This window comes from Gekko japonicus, unplaced genomic scaffold (assembly GCF_001447785.1).
Source record: "Gekko japonicus isolate JY-2015 unplaced genomic scaffold, Gekko_japonicus_V1.1 scaffold319, whole genome shotgun sequence".
In the NCBI taxonomy this organism is placed as follows: domain Eukaryota; kingdom Metazoa; phylum Chordata; class Lepidosauria; order Squamata; family Gekkonidae; genus Gekko; species Gekko japonicus.
This window is the reverse complement of record NW_015160218.1, coordinates 1011407-1026553: the sequence shown is the minus strand read 5'-3', so window position 1 is coordinate 1026553 and position 15147 is coordinate 1011407. Positions and strand designations below refer to the sequence as shown.

General features: G+C 42.1%; 1 protein-coding gene across 1 annotated transcript in view; it reads right to left on the bottom strand.

Annotated features, from left to right (window-relative positions):
* SEMA5B (semaphorin 5B) overlaps window positions 1–15147 on the bottom strand; it is a 241701-nt gene that overhangs the window by 16626 nt on the left and 209928 nt on the right. Inside the window, exon 19 of the mRNA XM_015410841.1 lies at window positions 9266–9471. Coding sequence (XP_015266327.1) covers window positions 9266–9471 — 206 coding nt within the window. The remainder of the gene's footprint in view (window positions 1–9265; window positions 9472–15147) is intronic.

The window sequence follows — 15147 nt, the reverse complement described above, 5'->3', positions numbered from 1 at the left end:
GAGTTTGCTTTCCTGGACTGCCTGAATCGCAGGGGAGAAATACAAAGCACCTTTAAGACCAACAAAATGTTATCCAGGGTATGAGCTTTTGTGTGCCTTGCTACAATGTGTGTGTGTGTGTGTGTTGTTGGGCTTGTTATGCCAGGGCTCTTCTGGGTGCAACTGGGTTCCCTCCCCCTTTTCACTATCTTCATGCCCTCGTGATCCAGTCTTTCTCAGTAGAAAATCAATGTGAACTATTCTAGATGAGGAATAACAGCAAGCCAGTGAGGTGGATTAGGCTGAGAGTGTGTGTCCAGACCAAGTTCACCAAGCACATTTCCTTTGGGGATTTTGAACTTAGGCTTCCCAGATAGTAGGCTGATACTGACCACTGAGGAAGACTATAGTTTTGTAGACACATATCCCTCAGTCTGTGTCATGGTGCCTTCTCATGTTCTTGACCAGCACACGAAGCAATTTATGTACAAAAGCTTGCAATGCCCAGCCATTTCATGTTGTCCCCTGGGTCCTAGGCTCAGAACTCTGAGCATGAGATTTCTGTAATGAATGTCAGTAAATCAAAAGTAGTTTATAGTATAGCTGTACCCGCATTAGTATTACAAATCACCTTTCTATCATCTTTCCCTTGTAATCAGCACAATCATGTCAAAGCTCATGGCCCTCATCTTACTTGACTACCAAGGGACTTATTCTCAAATTAACCTCTCAAAAGAGTGATCAGGAAGTCAACTGGTTTTATTTGAAGGTATTATATCTACCCCTGTGGTTACAATGTTTGTACAGTTTAGTAGACTACGTGAAACCAATTTCTTGTATTTTGGTCATACACTTTATATTTCTGTATTCTCTGGGAAAACTTCCCACTACATGTTGATATTACTGCTCAAGTGCTTGTTATTATTGTAAGTTCTCTAAATATTTCAATTAAAATGTTAATTACAAAAAAAGTAGGTTGCAGCTTATAGATACACACTTGAACGGCATACTCAAGATTGCTACAGCACAGACATTTTGATGCAATAATTCAGAGCAAGAGGTGTCAGTTATCAGAGACTGTTAAATAAACAAAATATTGGAAGAGTGTTAATGTTTCAAGCACGTTTTTATTTTAAGTTAAAAAATATTTGTATTTGTGCCCTTTATAAAGTTTATATCTCCACTATCTGGGATTACATTTTATGGCACACATGGCCCGGCCCAACGAAGTCCAATTTATGGTAAATCCGGCCCTCATAACAAATTAGTTCGACACCCTTGATCTAGTTGCAAGCAGACGTCACTCACCTAATTGGTATCTCCTCCGAGACAGGCATATTAGCGAAGGCAACTCTATAAAAGGGAGGCATTGTTTGTTTTATACCCTGCCCTCCCTGCCGAAGCAGGCTCAGGGAGGCTTACAAGGCCATTACAAGAAGATAAACCATACAATACCGTGGTACTTCTATTTTCAGCTGAATCACACGGCATCCCAACAAAGCCTCCCTGCAATTCTAGCTACCCCCAAAACTAATTTTGAAAGTCTCGTGGATTACTCATCTGCGGGATATAACAGATTGATCACCAAGATATACAGTATACTTTTACAACAGGACAAAACCGAATTGTTAACCTACCAAAACCTACTAACCTACCAATAATCCTGGCAATGAGATTGCAATATTGATTTCACAGACAACCACTGGTCCAACATATGGTCTGCCACCATAACCAACACATCAGCCACAACTACTAAGGTACAAAATTTTAAGATCCTGATGAGATGGTATCTCACTCCCCACAAACTAGCCTTAATCACGTCTTCTCACTTCCCACTTCGCTAGAAAAAATGTGGAGAGGTGAGCACCTATGCCCGCTGCTGGTGGAAATGTGATCGCATAAAGGGCTTCTGGAGAGATGTCCTGTCTCAGATATGTCTCCTAACGGGATATGTAGTATCACTAGAACCAGAAATCATATTTCTAAATCAATGGTGAGATAAACCAATTCTCTCAATTAGACGTGAAATCATCAGTAGTTTTTTAACTGCTGCCAAGACAGCAATTGCATCACAATGGAAATCACACCTGCCTCCTTTGAAATCACTCTGGTACGCGAAGATACAGGAACGCTTCCTGATGCAGAAAATAAGAGACCACATCCATCAATCGGAAATCTGCCCTAGATGTACTAATTTTGCAGAGAAATGGTATCCATTCTATGAATATTTTGTTATGAATGACATTCCACCTCATGACCAAGACTACTTTGATCACTTCTCCCACCCTACACATCCTATCAATTACTGCCTATCCAAACACTGATGCAGAGCTGAATAATGGAAGCTACTCTTATCACACTTTCACACTAATATATGATGTAATGTACCAATCTACCGCTTGTACAGTCAATTGGCTGTTATATCTCTGTTTGTATGAACTTTGATTGTTTACTGTGAATGAGCACCTTTTCCATTTTGTTGTTACTTACTCAAACATTAATAAAAATGATTTAAAATAAAAAATAAACAAGACCTATCACCTTTCTTTGGCCCGAAAGGGAGTCTTCACCTAACTTCCTAAACTTTCTTGCCAACTTTCCCCCAGTTCTCCATTTGTGTTAAGCTGCTCTCAGCTAAGGCTGAAATCAGACTCAACTCAGTCAAGGCAGAAATCTGACTCTCTCCTCAACATGCAGCAATCATGTCTTTCTCTGCTCAGCTGATGCTAACCAATCAGATTGCTTCGAGCAGGCTGTCACTCAAGGCTCTCTGTTTCCATGAATTAACCCCTCACAGTCTTTCAGCTGTTTGTACAGCACTTCTAAGCTTTTAAAAAGTGCATCCGTCACAACAGCCCTACAAAGGACAGAGCAAATACAGGTCAGGAAGAGTTCTACTTTCCATCTGCAATGGAGTTCTCCTCCCAAGCAAGAAATCAAGGGGCCACAGGTGTAATTTTGTACCTGAGAGGACCACTGATCCAGTCCACAGGAGTTCAACACACAATCCTCAGATGAAGGCACAGATGACTATGTTTTCCTCGATCTTCAGGATTTTTTCCTCAACCACCCTATACTTCTTCACATAGACTAACATTTTAGTACAGCTTTACAAACAGCACAATAAAAATAAGAACAGCTGCAGGATGAAACTGGAAGTTTAATGGCGTAAGGTTGCAGAGGTAACAAGGAGGAAGAAAGAATACTTATTTTCAAAGCGCTACTGGCAAGATGTAATGGACTTTAAATTAGTGAACTGTGGCACAGTTGACATTTCTTCTTCACTTCATGCTGCCAATAGTCCGATTACTAGGGGTTCATCTACACAGGAGAGCTGTAATTAAGATCTCCCACATGATTTAAAAAAAAAGAAAAACAAATTAGAAGGCCTATATGGTTACTTTGAAGAACAGAGAAATGGTGCAGGGGAGTAGGTAGTTATCCGTTTCCACTTGTGCAGCTTCCCTGATGTAAATCAAACACAAACACACACACACACTACTAGCCACAACTAGTTCCAAAGGGGTTTTAAAAATACCCCCCCCACACACGTCCACTTGGAGCTAACTGCAATTTGGGGAGCAGAATGATTTACATCAGGGAAACTGCATGAAAAGAAAGAGTTAACTACCACAGTGTGACTTCTCTGGATATCAAAACAGCTGTGTGGGCTGTTACAGTTTGTTAAACAGAAGTGGTCATAGATCTTCAGCATATTATCTGATCTCTATTAGCGCAAAACCCCAACAATATTTGCTCTGATCTGTTCATTTTTTACTCTCATTTCTCCTTTCTCTCTGCATTATTATTTTCTCTTCTGAAATCTACACTTCCTGTAATCATGGAAAAGTTGTGGATTACAGTAAGTGTTGATTGAACGTTGTTTTATTGCTACTATAGATTGTGCAAATATATATTTTTTAAAACTACACATAATTTACTCCCATTTTTCTGCAATGGCCTTTTAATAGTGACTAAATTGACTGTGGTGGCTCAAGTGGTTAAGACGCTGAACTGTAGGCCGGAAGGTCAGTAGTTTAGCAGTTCGAGACCCGAGTGCCGCATGACGGAGTGAGCTCCCATCTCTGGTTCCAGCTCCTGCCAACCTAGCAGTTCAAAAGCAAGAAACGGCAAGTAGATAAATAGGTACCGCTTCGGTCGGAAGGTAACAGCGTTCCGTAAGCCACATGACCACAGAAACATCTTCGGACAGCGCTGGCTCTTCGACTTGGAAACGGAGATGGGCACCACAACCCTAGAGTCGGATTCGACTGGCTTTTGAGCAAGGGAAGCCTAAATTGACTACCTTTCCTAACAAAGCAGGGTCTTACAGTTTACTCACAGTTCATTATGGAGAGATGGCAATTTTCTAATGCCGTTCTCAGAGGTGCCCACAGCACCAAGGCTGTGATCCTATTCATGAGTAAAGCAGACTTATGTCAGGAGCACCTTCTTATTTAGCTACTCTGATGCTTATAGGGAGAGAGCACCAGTCACGGTAAGGATAATGCATCTGGAATGGATTTCTTCCTTCCCATATTTCCCCCCCGCTTCAGCCAGCTTAGAAGGCCTCGACTAATATTGTTTTCCTCTCACTCTAATGCTGTTTTATCTACCCTTGTCTTAGATCTCTGTGCTGACTCCAGCTTTAGGTTTCTACAACCACACTTACAGATCTCTGCTCTCAACTCCTGTGGGCTTGTCTTTACCATACACTTAGAGACAAATAGGCCCTCATCCTGTGAAACCATGGGCATTGTACTTCAGTGAGGACACCGAAGGGCCTACCATTCCCAGGGTTCTCTGGGAGAAGCCAAAGATGCATGAAACTGGAAGCGTGGCTATGGACTCTGAAATCTCTTAATCCTCTCCTATGGCCTATACAACCTTATTTCCTATTGACCCTACATATCTCTTTTTCCATTCCAGGCTTCCATGGCTTTGACCATGCGGCTTCCTACTGATGAGAATAAAACCCCTTCCCCATTTCTCTAATGGCCCACCAACTGTGGCTCATGTGCATTTCAACTGTAATCCCAGTCTCCCTTTCCCCAAAGCTACTATGGTTTGTTTTCATTGGCTTTTCAAATATTGTGGTGATTTTAATTGTAAGCAGTCTCGTGCAGGGCTCTGAGGCACAGAAAAATCATAAATAAATAAATACTAATCCTCTGTCAATCCCAGCTCCCTTGAGTCCCATCTTATCTTTCTGAAGTAGATGTGCGTGGTAAGACTTTAGGGGTAGAGGCGGTGTCACTTCGACTCATCAGCATAACATCAAACACTGTCACTAAATAAATGATAACCTAAGGACGGAGTCTTCCGTCTTCTTAGTCACAAGCAGTGGGCGGCGGGGGGTGGGGAAGGGCCCAATGATTTCAGGACAGTGAAACCCTCTCAAATTGATGAAACAATATCAGAAACTTAGATTGTGTTTTCCTTTCTCTATAGATCAATAATTATTTAATTAGCAGAAAGAATGAAAACCTGGGAGATAAGAGAAGGGGAGGGAACAATCTAATTTGCTTGACATGATTTACCTTTCATAAATTCATGCTGACTTGCACTTAACAAAAGTGCTTCCTTGTCAAACCTCCTTGGCTGTTGCAATCTTCAAAAGCTTTTCTTTTCTTTTTGCCTGTCATGCCAAAGAATGCATGAAGCTGATGTAAGCAAGAATCTCACAGTGCAATCCTATGCAGAGTTCCACCTTTCAAAGCCCATTGACTTCGATGGCCTTAAAAGAGTTACAACTTTGCTTAGGATTGCACTGCCAGCTTCCTTGGTACCTCCTCATTTATATGGCGACTGCATCCATGAAACCCATTGAGAATGTGAGCCCCACTGCTAGACTACCAAGTCAGTGGATGTATACAGAGGCAGGTCATCAGGTCAGGGACAACATTTCTGACAGAGAAAGGACGTTACTGAGACACGGGATATGAGCTAGCAGGCCATACGCAAGGTACAGAACCATTTCTGAATTCAAAGTCAACTCTGACCTAACCTGTACAACCTCCTCTGTCCCAAGCCATCTCTGCAGAAGAATTTCTACCTAACAAAACTGAGGGGTTTCAGCTAGTGTAGAGAACCGAAAATATAGAAGTTGTAATGATGTACAAAACGCATATAATCTCACAATAATGATACAAAAGTAAACAGTCAAATTGAAAAATATGAATTCCCAGCAGGTATCAGAAAGATGGATGAGCTTTTCCAGAGTTTTGGCATTCGTTTTGTGAAGAACGTCTTCCAAACATCAAGATGTGATAGTGTTGCTTCTTATTCCATAATGTGTAAATCCAATACAAAGGAACTAATATCCTATATGTTGAACATGTTCTTACATAAGAAATCCTTCCATCAACGGGCACACGAAGTGTACTAGCAGCTTTCGGCACACGGAGTGTGCCCGTTGATGGAAGGATTTCTTATGTAAGAACATGTTCAACATATAGGATATTAGTTCCTTTGTATTGGATTTACACATTATGGAATAAGAAGCAACACTATCACATCTTGATGTTTGGAAGACGTTCTTCACAAAACGAATGCCAAAACTCTGGAAAAGCTCATCCATCTTTCTGATACCTGCTGGGAATTAATATTTTTCAATTTGACTGTTTATTTTTGTATCATTATTGCGAGATTATATGCGTTTTGTACATCATTACAGCTTCTATATTTTTGAAGAATTTCTGCCTGCCAAGACCAAACCTTAGACATGAGCAACGTTCCCTCTAAGCTGTGGAGTCTTGTGAGCAAAAATTCTACTTTGTGAGTGACTGGCATTAAAGTTGTGAGCAAGAGATTTGGCTGCTGGATAAACTAGTTTGCTCTGGAGCCATCCTTCCTGAGCGAAGACGAAAATGTGTGAGCTAGAGGCTAAAAAACTGTGAGCTAGCTCACACTAACTCAGCTTAGAGGGAACACTAGACATGAGTTGCCAAGCAGAGCTTGAACTCATTGTGTATATCCAAATATATTGCCCATGACTATTTCAGAATACTCATGTGGATCCTGAGGGTGCAGTGATTCTGCTTCCAAGACCAACCCACAGGCAGCTCTGTTTCTGCTTCTCTTCGAGCAGACCACTTCAAACTGCATATGGGAGACAGCCACTCTGGACGCTCCTCCGCCTAGAAAGCTTCCTCTACACATAAAGCTAACGTCTTAAGGAGATGGTAGCGACTATCCTAGCCTCCTTCCTTGACCCGCCACAGATTTTTGTCACCATGGTCAGCATTCAAATATGCATCTTTCCCCTCCTTGCAACCTAAAGCGATACAATCCAAAAAGGTTTCTATTCGACTCTGCTGATTATATGTGACAGGTCCCGAGATGGTAGATGATCATTTGACTTCTAAATAAAGAAGAGCAAATCCTGCCCAATTCCAGTTGGAAAATAATTATGACCTATTAGATTATTTTTCTGGACACCTGCTTTGTTCATCTACATTCTGAAATTCTGATCAATGTGCCATTATATAGCGCGCGCACGTGCGCACACACACTCTGATATAGCTGACTTCTCTGTAGGAGCAAAACGCGCACCCCTGTAGCTCAGAGACTTCCATTAAATGGACTAGACCCATGCAGGGCTCTGGATCCATGTGCTGAACTTTTGCCTTTGAGGAAAGATACATATAACTGGCATTGTTATAAGCCTCAAAAACTGACAGGCATGGCTTCAAGGGAGAGTTGGGCAGATTTATTCCCCATTTCTTCGCTGGCAGTTAGTAGAATTTTTCATTTGGAATTTGGCAACTGTAAGTCAGGTAAGCTGCTTCTTACGAATTTCGCTAACAGGCTTCAAAATAAAACTTACAGGCCTGATAAACTGAAGGGTCGCTGCTGGATGCCAAAAACTATTCTTCAGCTCTGAAAGGTATCTTTAAATTGCTTCACCAGTACTCAAATGCCCAAACACTTGTTGGCTTTTTTTCCTCTTCTGCAATGTTATTTTGAAGCCTTTTTCTGAGGAAGGACTAAATTCAGAGAGGCCCTAATTGCTTTCTGTACCTTTACCTGCTTACAGTTTTTTTTAAAAAAAAACACTATAAGTAGTAATCTGTGTGCTTTTGCTCCTGAAAGTTAATTAATTGCTTTTAAGAGGTATGATTCCCCTGCTTGCAAGTTACTTTGCTGATTACAATGTAGATGCTTTATTATGTGTTAATCACTCCTGAGATACTTGTTAGCTCGTCAGGTTTGTTTCTTGATAACAGAAATGCTGGACTTCTCCCGAAAAGGAGGTTGCCAAGACAACTAGAATTCTTTGGATATGGCTTTTTGGATAGGCCCCCTAAATAAGAATTTGATCAAGAAAAGACGGTGTTTGTCATTGGTCAAAAGGTCACACAGCCATCAAATTTACAATATTGTTATTATTCTATCCAGTATGTCGGCCATCTGGAGGAAACCCACATAAGGAACAGGAAAGCAAAATAAGAAATAATGACAGAAATAACTTATGTAATGACGAAAAACATATTATGTATGTAAAAAAAATATATGCAAATACAACTGAGCACGTCCAATGGTTCCAAACCTGCATATTGAGCTTGAACAGGCTGCTGGGCCTATGTTCAAAATCTAGGTTATTTTTACATCCAAGTTCCTTCAGGGTCATGGATCAATTATCTGTTAGCACCAAGGGTAATAGGCAAAATAATCTCATGTGCTATGGAAAAACCAAGCCTCCCAACCAAGCAATCACAGTAGCAAAACATTCTGTACTTAAACTGTAGTGGGTTAAGTGCACAGAGTCTAATCTGGGAGAACTGGGTTTGATTCCTTACTCCTCCACTTGTACCTGGCTGGATGACCTTGGGTAAGCCTAGTTCTGATAAGAGCTGTCCTTGAAAAAGAGCAGTTTCTGTCAGAGCTCTCTCAGCCCCACCTACCTCACAGGGTGTCTGTTGTTGGGGAGGGGAAGGGAAAGGAGTTTGTAAGCCGCTCTGAGACTCCTTTGGGTAGTGAAGGGTGGGGTATAAATCCAATCTCTTCTCTTCTTCTTCTTCTTAAACTGGCAGCAGTGGGCAGGTAGATAACAGCTGGTGCAGGTTTTGCTAGACAGTATTGGCCAGACTGCAGGAGAAAGCACTCATGTTTGAATTATCTCTCATATAGAAATATTCCCTGCACATATAATGCAAGCATGTCAGGAAGATGGCTAGGTTAGACAATGCCACATGCTTCTGCTGGTCATCTAGCTCAGTACTAAGGGTACTGTCAACGCCTTGCTGAAACGGACTGCACTGTCATGCATGGTGGAGCCTCCTACCTTGAATTCCATAGGTGTGTATTTCTCATTCTTGGGTGTTGTGTTGCCTTTGTAATGGAGATGGTTGGGAGTGGTGGGGTGAATAACAGTAGACTCCTGGGATTGCCTCTGGCAGCGCTGGCAGTAAACGTAGATCACAAAAGTTAAAAGGCTAGAGCCAAAGAAACAGGAGACCCCCGTGGCAATTAGATGGATAAGGCTGAAACCTGGAGAAGGCAGTGAGAAAAGATGCTGTGGTTAGAAACATAAACCACCCTGAGACACAAGGAAAGGTCAGCTATAAATTTTAAATAGATACATAACAAGACCAACTGAGATCCACCTTTTAGACTGTAAATATTTTTAAAAAGAGACGTTGCCTCATGGCTCTGGGATTCAGAGGCTTAGTGTGGAGATTCCTCTCAGCCACCATGGATAGTTGCCACTGTTAGACCTATCCTTAGGGTTGCCAAATGGCACTCACCTCCTTGGCGGGGGACTCCTGGGCAGCTCCCGGTGTGCACGCGCACCGCATCTACATCACCCAGATGTGACGTCATGACGCCGGGCACGCTGGGGGTGGGGCCACAGCCATTTGAGGGGAAAACATAGAGTTTTCCCCTCAAATTGCTGTAGCCCCGCCCCCAGCGTGTGACGTCACATCTGGGTGACGTGCACACGGGGGTGGGGTTTTCCCCGGGGCCAGATTCCGCGGGGGTGGAAATCGGGCCTCCAAAGCGGGGGGGAAATCCGCCCCTCGGGGGGATTTGGCAGCCCTACCTATCCTCCATGAATCTACCCAATCCCCATTTAAAGCTGTTTATTCCTGTGGCCATCACTACATCCTCTGGCAGCAAATTCCACATTTTAATCACCTTTGGTGTAAAGCAGTATTTCAAAGGGTTTCAAAGAATTTGTATGTCATGAAAACAGAAACATAGGAGGAAATGCAGGGAGAAACTTTTGAGAAAAAGTTGTTTATCAACTGATATAAAAACACAACTTAAGTGATATCTCTTCAAACAATTTTCATCCAACGATGAATCACCTAGATACAATCTAACGAACAGAGGAAACCTCCAAACAGTACGATGCTTAACACAAATTCCATAACTATGTGGGAAAACACCGTGTTCAAACAAAACACACAAACAGGATTGCTAGCATACTCTGCAGGCATTGGCATATCACACAGCATTTACAGGGGTGTTCTAATCCCCCCAAAATAGGCTATAAAAGGAGTTCCAACATTCAGGGTATGGTTGTGCATTCTGATATGAATAATTTTCAGCAGGGCTATTTTTGGGCAGGAACGCACAAGAACGGCGTTCCGGCTGGCTCCCGAGTTGACCACGCCCAGCAGGAACTAATTAGCATAATAGGCCACACCCAACAGCAGAAACTCATCAGGATTGGCTACATTAGGGGTGTGTGGCCTAACATGCAAAGAAGTTCCTGCTACAAAAAAAGCCCTGGCAATAAACAAAGTAAAAAGAATAATAAACAAAAGGTGGGTGTGGTAACATGGGGTGTGGCCTCGTATGCTAATGAGTTTATGCTATTGGGTGTGGCCTATTATGCTAATGAGTTCCTGCTGGGCTTTTTTTTTTAAAACAAAAAAAGCCCTGATTTTCAGTCCAAGTCTTAATTTGCTGGCAGGGCATTTCAAATGTGGTAAAAACTGTTTAGTATGTCAACATACCACCCAGACTAACGAGATCACAATAAACAATTTCATATGGAGACTGAAACAATTCACTAATTGTGAATCTACAAAAGTGGTCTATGTTTTATGGTGTTCTTGCCCCAGATATTATGTGGGGTCTACCATGAGGAGTTTAAGAACTCGTATATTGGAGCATACGTCCCTGGTGAGACTTAAGAATCAAGATGCTCCCATTGTGAGCCACTATTTGGATCAAAAGTATGAATTTAATGATCTTCAATGTTTGGCAATCTATGGGGTGGTTAGTAACAAGACATGTGATATTCATGATGTTCATAGAACATTGCTTCAAAATGAAGCTTTTTTATTACACAAATTTAATACAGTATCTCCTCGTGGCTTAAATGTATCCTTAGACCTCAGTTCATTTTTTATAAATGGTATATTTGTGGGTATTGTAGTCTGGATTCTGGTTCATTTTATCATTCATGGTGTTTGTTTTTCACAAGTAGCATCTATATTATTGGGCTTTTGGTCATGTATGTAATGTTGGGATTTTCCCTTGAATTCTGTAATGTTATTCAATGTGCTGGAACTGTTAAGATAGTAATGCTGTATTCTTCTGGAAATTGTGTAGTTTTACAATCTGGTTCAGAATTCAAGCAATTAGCTTAGTTATAGTCAGGGCTCTAGTCGGGGGGGAGCTCTCAGGTACGGAGCTCCGGAAGAGAACCTCTAGGGGGCGGGGCGGTCACGTGGTGAAGCCCCGCCCCCTTCTTTACCCCGCCCTCTGCTTCGATCCTCATTCCGTTTGGGAATGAGGATGAAGCAGGAGGGTAAGTAGCCGGGCCTTCTGACACACTTCCGGTGATGTCAGGGGGTGTGGCCTTCTGTCACTTCCGGTGATGTCAGGGGGCGTGGCATATGCAAATAAGTTATGCTAATGAGTTATGCTAATGAGCTCCGGCAGCTCTTTTTCTACAACAAGACCCCTGGTTATAGTCATAGTTGTTAACCCTGTGAGATGTTGTAAGTACTGTTCCTTTAATTCTCTTTGGAATCATCGGTGCAGCTGTGTTTTATTAGTGTGGTCTTTCTGGGTTGTTCCTATGGAAATCTGGAGAAACCTTCTACAGAGTTGTTTGACTTGTGCATTGTAGCATTGTGAGCTTTGGGTGAGTGCGGCAAGCTAGCTCTCTTTTTTCTCTGGTTTCTATGTAAAGTATATTGTGTTATATCGTATTTGTAATTCAGTTCCAGGAAAAATAATTTGCCTGAAGAAGAATTTCTCGAAACACACAACTTTTGCCTGGGAGGTGTGTTGCATTGATGCTTGCCGCATCTCTTTTCGGAAAGCAAAACAGCCTACAATACTGGCATTGACGACTGCTGCATCTCTCATCAGAAAACAAGATCGTCTACAGCATTGAATTCTGTCTGCATATTCGTCTCTGTAGCTGTAGACTTTTCTACAAGATATATATTGTTCCTTAGGTTTTTGCTATCAATGTATTGTCATTAATAAGATACACTAGGGTCTTTATTGTATATTTAAGTATATGATTTAAACACATATAAGAAGGCATAGTAGCATATCAGAACTGCGTGTTTTGTCTGAACACAGTGTTTTTTCCATGTTTACTCCCCTTCAATCTATACCTGGCATGATGCATTAATAAGTGAAATTCCTGTACCTCAACTAATTCATGTTACTCTGTCCATAAACATCAGCTTTAATTAGTGAACTCATCACCAAGTATTTCTCCTCATTGCCTTAAAATACTACAGGAAGACACCACTATTATTATTATTTATATCCTACTTCTTTTCTTACTATAATGGAACTCAAAGACAGTGTATACAGGGTTCCCAGGAGGTGTCCCCTCTCTTAACTTTTGCAAGGTTGTCGCTTTATCATGTTGGTTTTTACCGAGCATACAACAAAGGAACAGCAGTGGCTAGTAATGCAGGACAAAGGTTTAAGCCTTTGCTGCTGTTAAGAAAGGTGCCCTACATCTTCCAAGGCTACAGGACACAGTTGAAGCTAAGGGCCTTCACTTCGCTACTTTCTGGCTGAAGCTGTTTGGCAGTCATCATTTACTACTTTCTACCACACCTCTTGAGAGTCCCTTGGACTGCAAGACGTTCAAATCAGTCAATCTTAAAAGAAATCAACCCTGACTGTTCCCTGGAAGGCCAGATAATGAAACTGAAGCTCAAATACTTTGGCCACCAAATGAGAAGGGAGCACTCACTGGAGAAGACCCTGATGCTGGGAAAGATCGAAGGTCAAAGAAGACAGGGACGGCAAAGGATGAGCTGGTTAGACAGTGTCATAGATGCAACGAACATAAAATTGAGCAAACTTCAGAGGACGGTGGAAGACAGGAAGGCTTGGTGTGATCTGGTCCATGGGGTCATGAAGAGTCTGACTCGACTGTGCGACTGAACAACAAAACCACACCTCACCAGCTAACACAGTGAAGGATTCTATGCTTTCTTTGTGTAAAGCACATGTGCACTCTTGCTTATAGATTAAGACATTTCAATGAGTGGACTCTCCCCATGTGGGAAATCAAGGCAGCCCCCAGGAGCAACAGAGACAGCAAGAACAGCAGAACTGACTATGGTTTGCCTTGATTCCTGATGAACAATGAAGGCAGAACCCCAGCTGGAAGCTGCTGCCATTGAGGCAGGGATCTCCTGCATAAAGAGTTCAAAGAGAATGGCTCCTGGAGTATAACCATCCCCAACACACATACAGAGACATGTAGATTTCAAACACTTCCATTTCAGTGGGTGACCCAGGAAATGTACATATACTCCAAAGAAATGTAGCAGGCAGTGAAAAGTAGCTGAGGAAGATGAATATACAGGGAGAAAAGGAGGAAGTTTAAAAGAGGGGAAGGAAGGAACTGAAAGGTTTTCAGAGTCACAAATTTGGAAAGAAACCTGAGAGTTCATTTAGCTCAAGGCAAGATTTCTTAGGCCCTATCTATAGATTGTGGCTCACAGTTTAGGGCACCATGTGCCAAATATAAAAACACATAAAACAAAATAAAACAACCATATTTTACAATTAAAATTAAATATTTTACAATTAAAGTGCTCAGTGATGTTAGTCCTTCAATCAAATTTAGATGGCATAGTGCAGATGTAATACAAAGTCCCGGTTCAGCGGTAATGGATCCGTCACGATGCTGTGGCTCGATCTTCATAGGGTCGACCCACTACCCCGTTGTTACTAATGATAATAGTTGGTGGTAGTGGTAGTGGTAATTAAAAGCCTGGTGGAAGAGCTCCGTGTTGCAGGCCCTGCGGAACTGTAAAAGGTCCCGCAGGGCCCTGATCTCCTCTGGGAGCTCGTTCCACCAGTATGGGGCCACCACTGAAAAGGCCCTGGCCCTGGTTGCAGCGGGCCTGGCCTCCCTGGGGCCTGGAATCACTAGCCGATGTTGTGACCCCGACTGTAGTGGTCTCTGGGGTATGTGTGGGGAAAGGCAGTCCCTGATAACTTTTCCAATCCTCAGTCCTGCATCTTACGAAGTTTCCCTGGCCATTCAGGTGTCCCTCCATGTCACTGTGCAAAACATCTTGGTAACCAAGACAGTCTTTTAAATTACAAATAGTCCATTTTCATAGAAAGTATGTGTGGGGGTGTGGGGAAGCTCTATATGGTGTTTTTTCCCATGCCCCATTTGTGAGAGGCAACAGCAGAAGTTTCTAGTAATTATTTTTTTGCCAGATATTGTACCAAGCTCAGGGATTGAATATTACAATGGATATAGATTATAACAACAAATAAAACTGTAATGACAAGAAAGGCGGTGAAAACATCAATAACAATGCATAATGCTGAACATAAGGTTAATAAGAGACTCTACAGTTGAGGCACACACAGGGTGGGGGAAAAATGAGACATGCTGAAAGCCAGCCTGGATGTTAATGGGGCTGAATTCCTAATTCCACTGGCTTCCCTGAAGTCACATGCACTAAAAAAAATTAGACTGAAAGTTTTGCTAATGGGGTCTTTGTTTCTTCGGTAATTGTCCTATAGCTTTCTGTGCTGAGAGTGACTGATGAACACACCATTGTGACTCACCAGGAATCTGCTTATTTGTGTGCCAAAAACTCAAGAACACATTTTTATGACACAAAATCACCCCTTGCTAGTAACACTCATAATAGACATGGTGCTCCTTGGGAACAATTTTGTATGGGCACCCCCCCCCCCCCC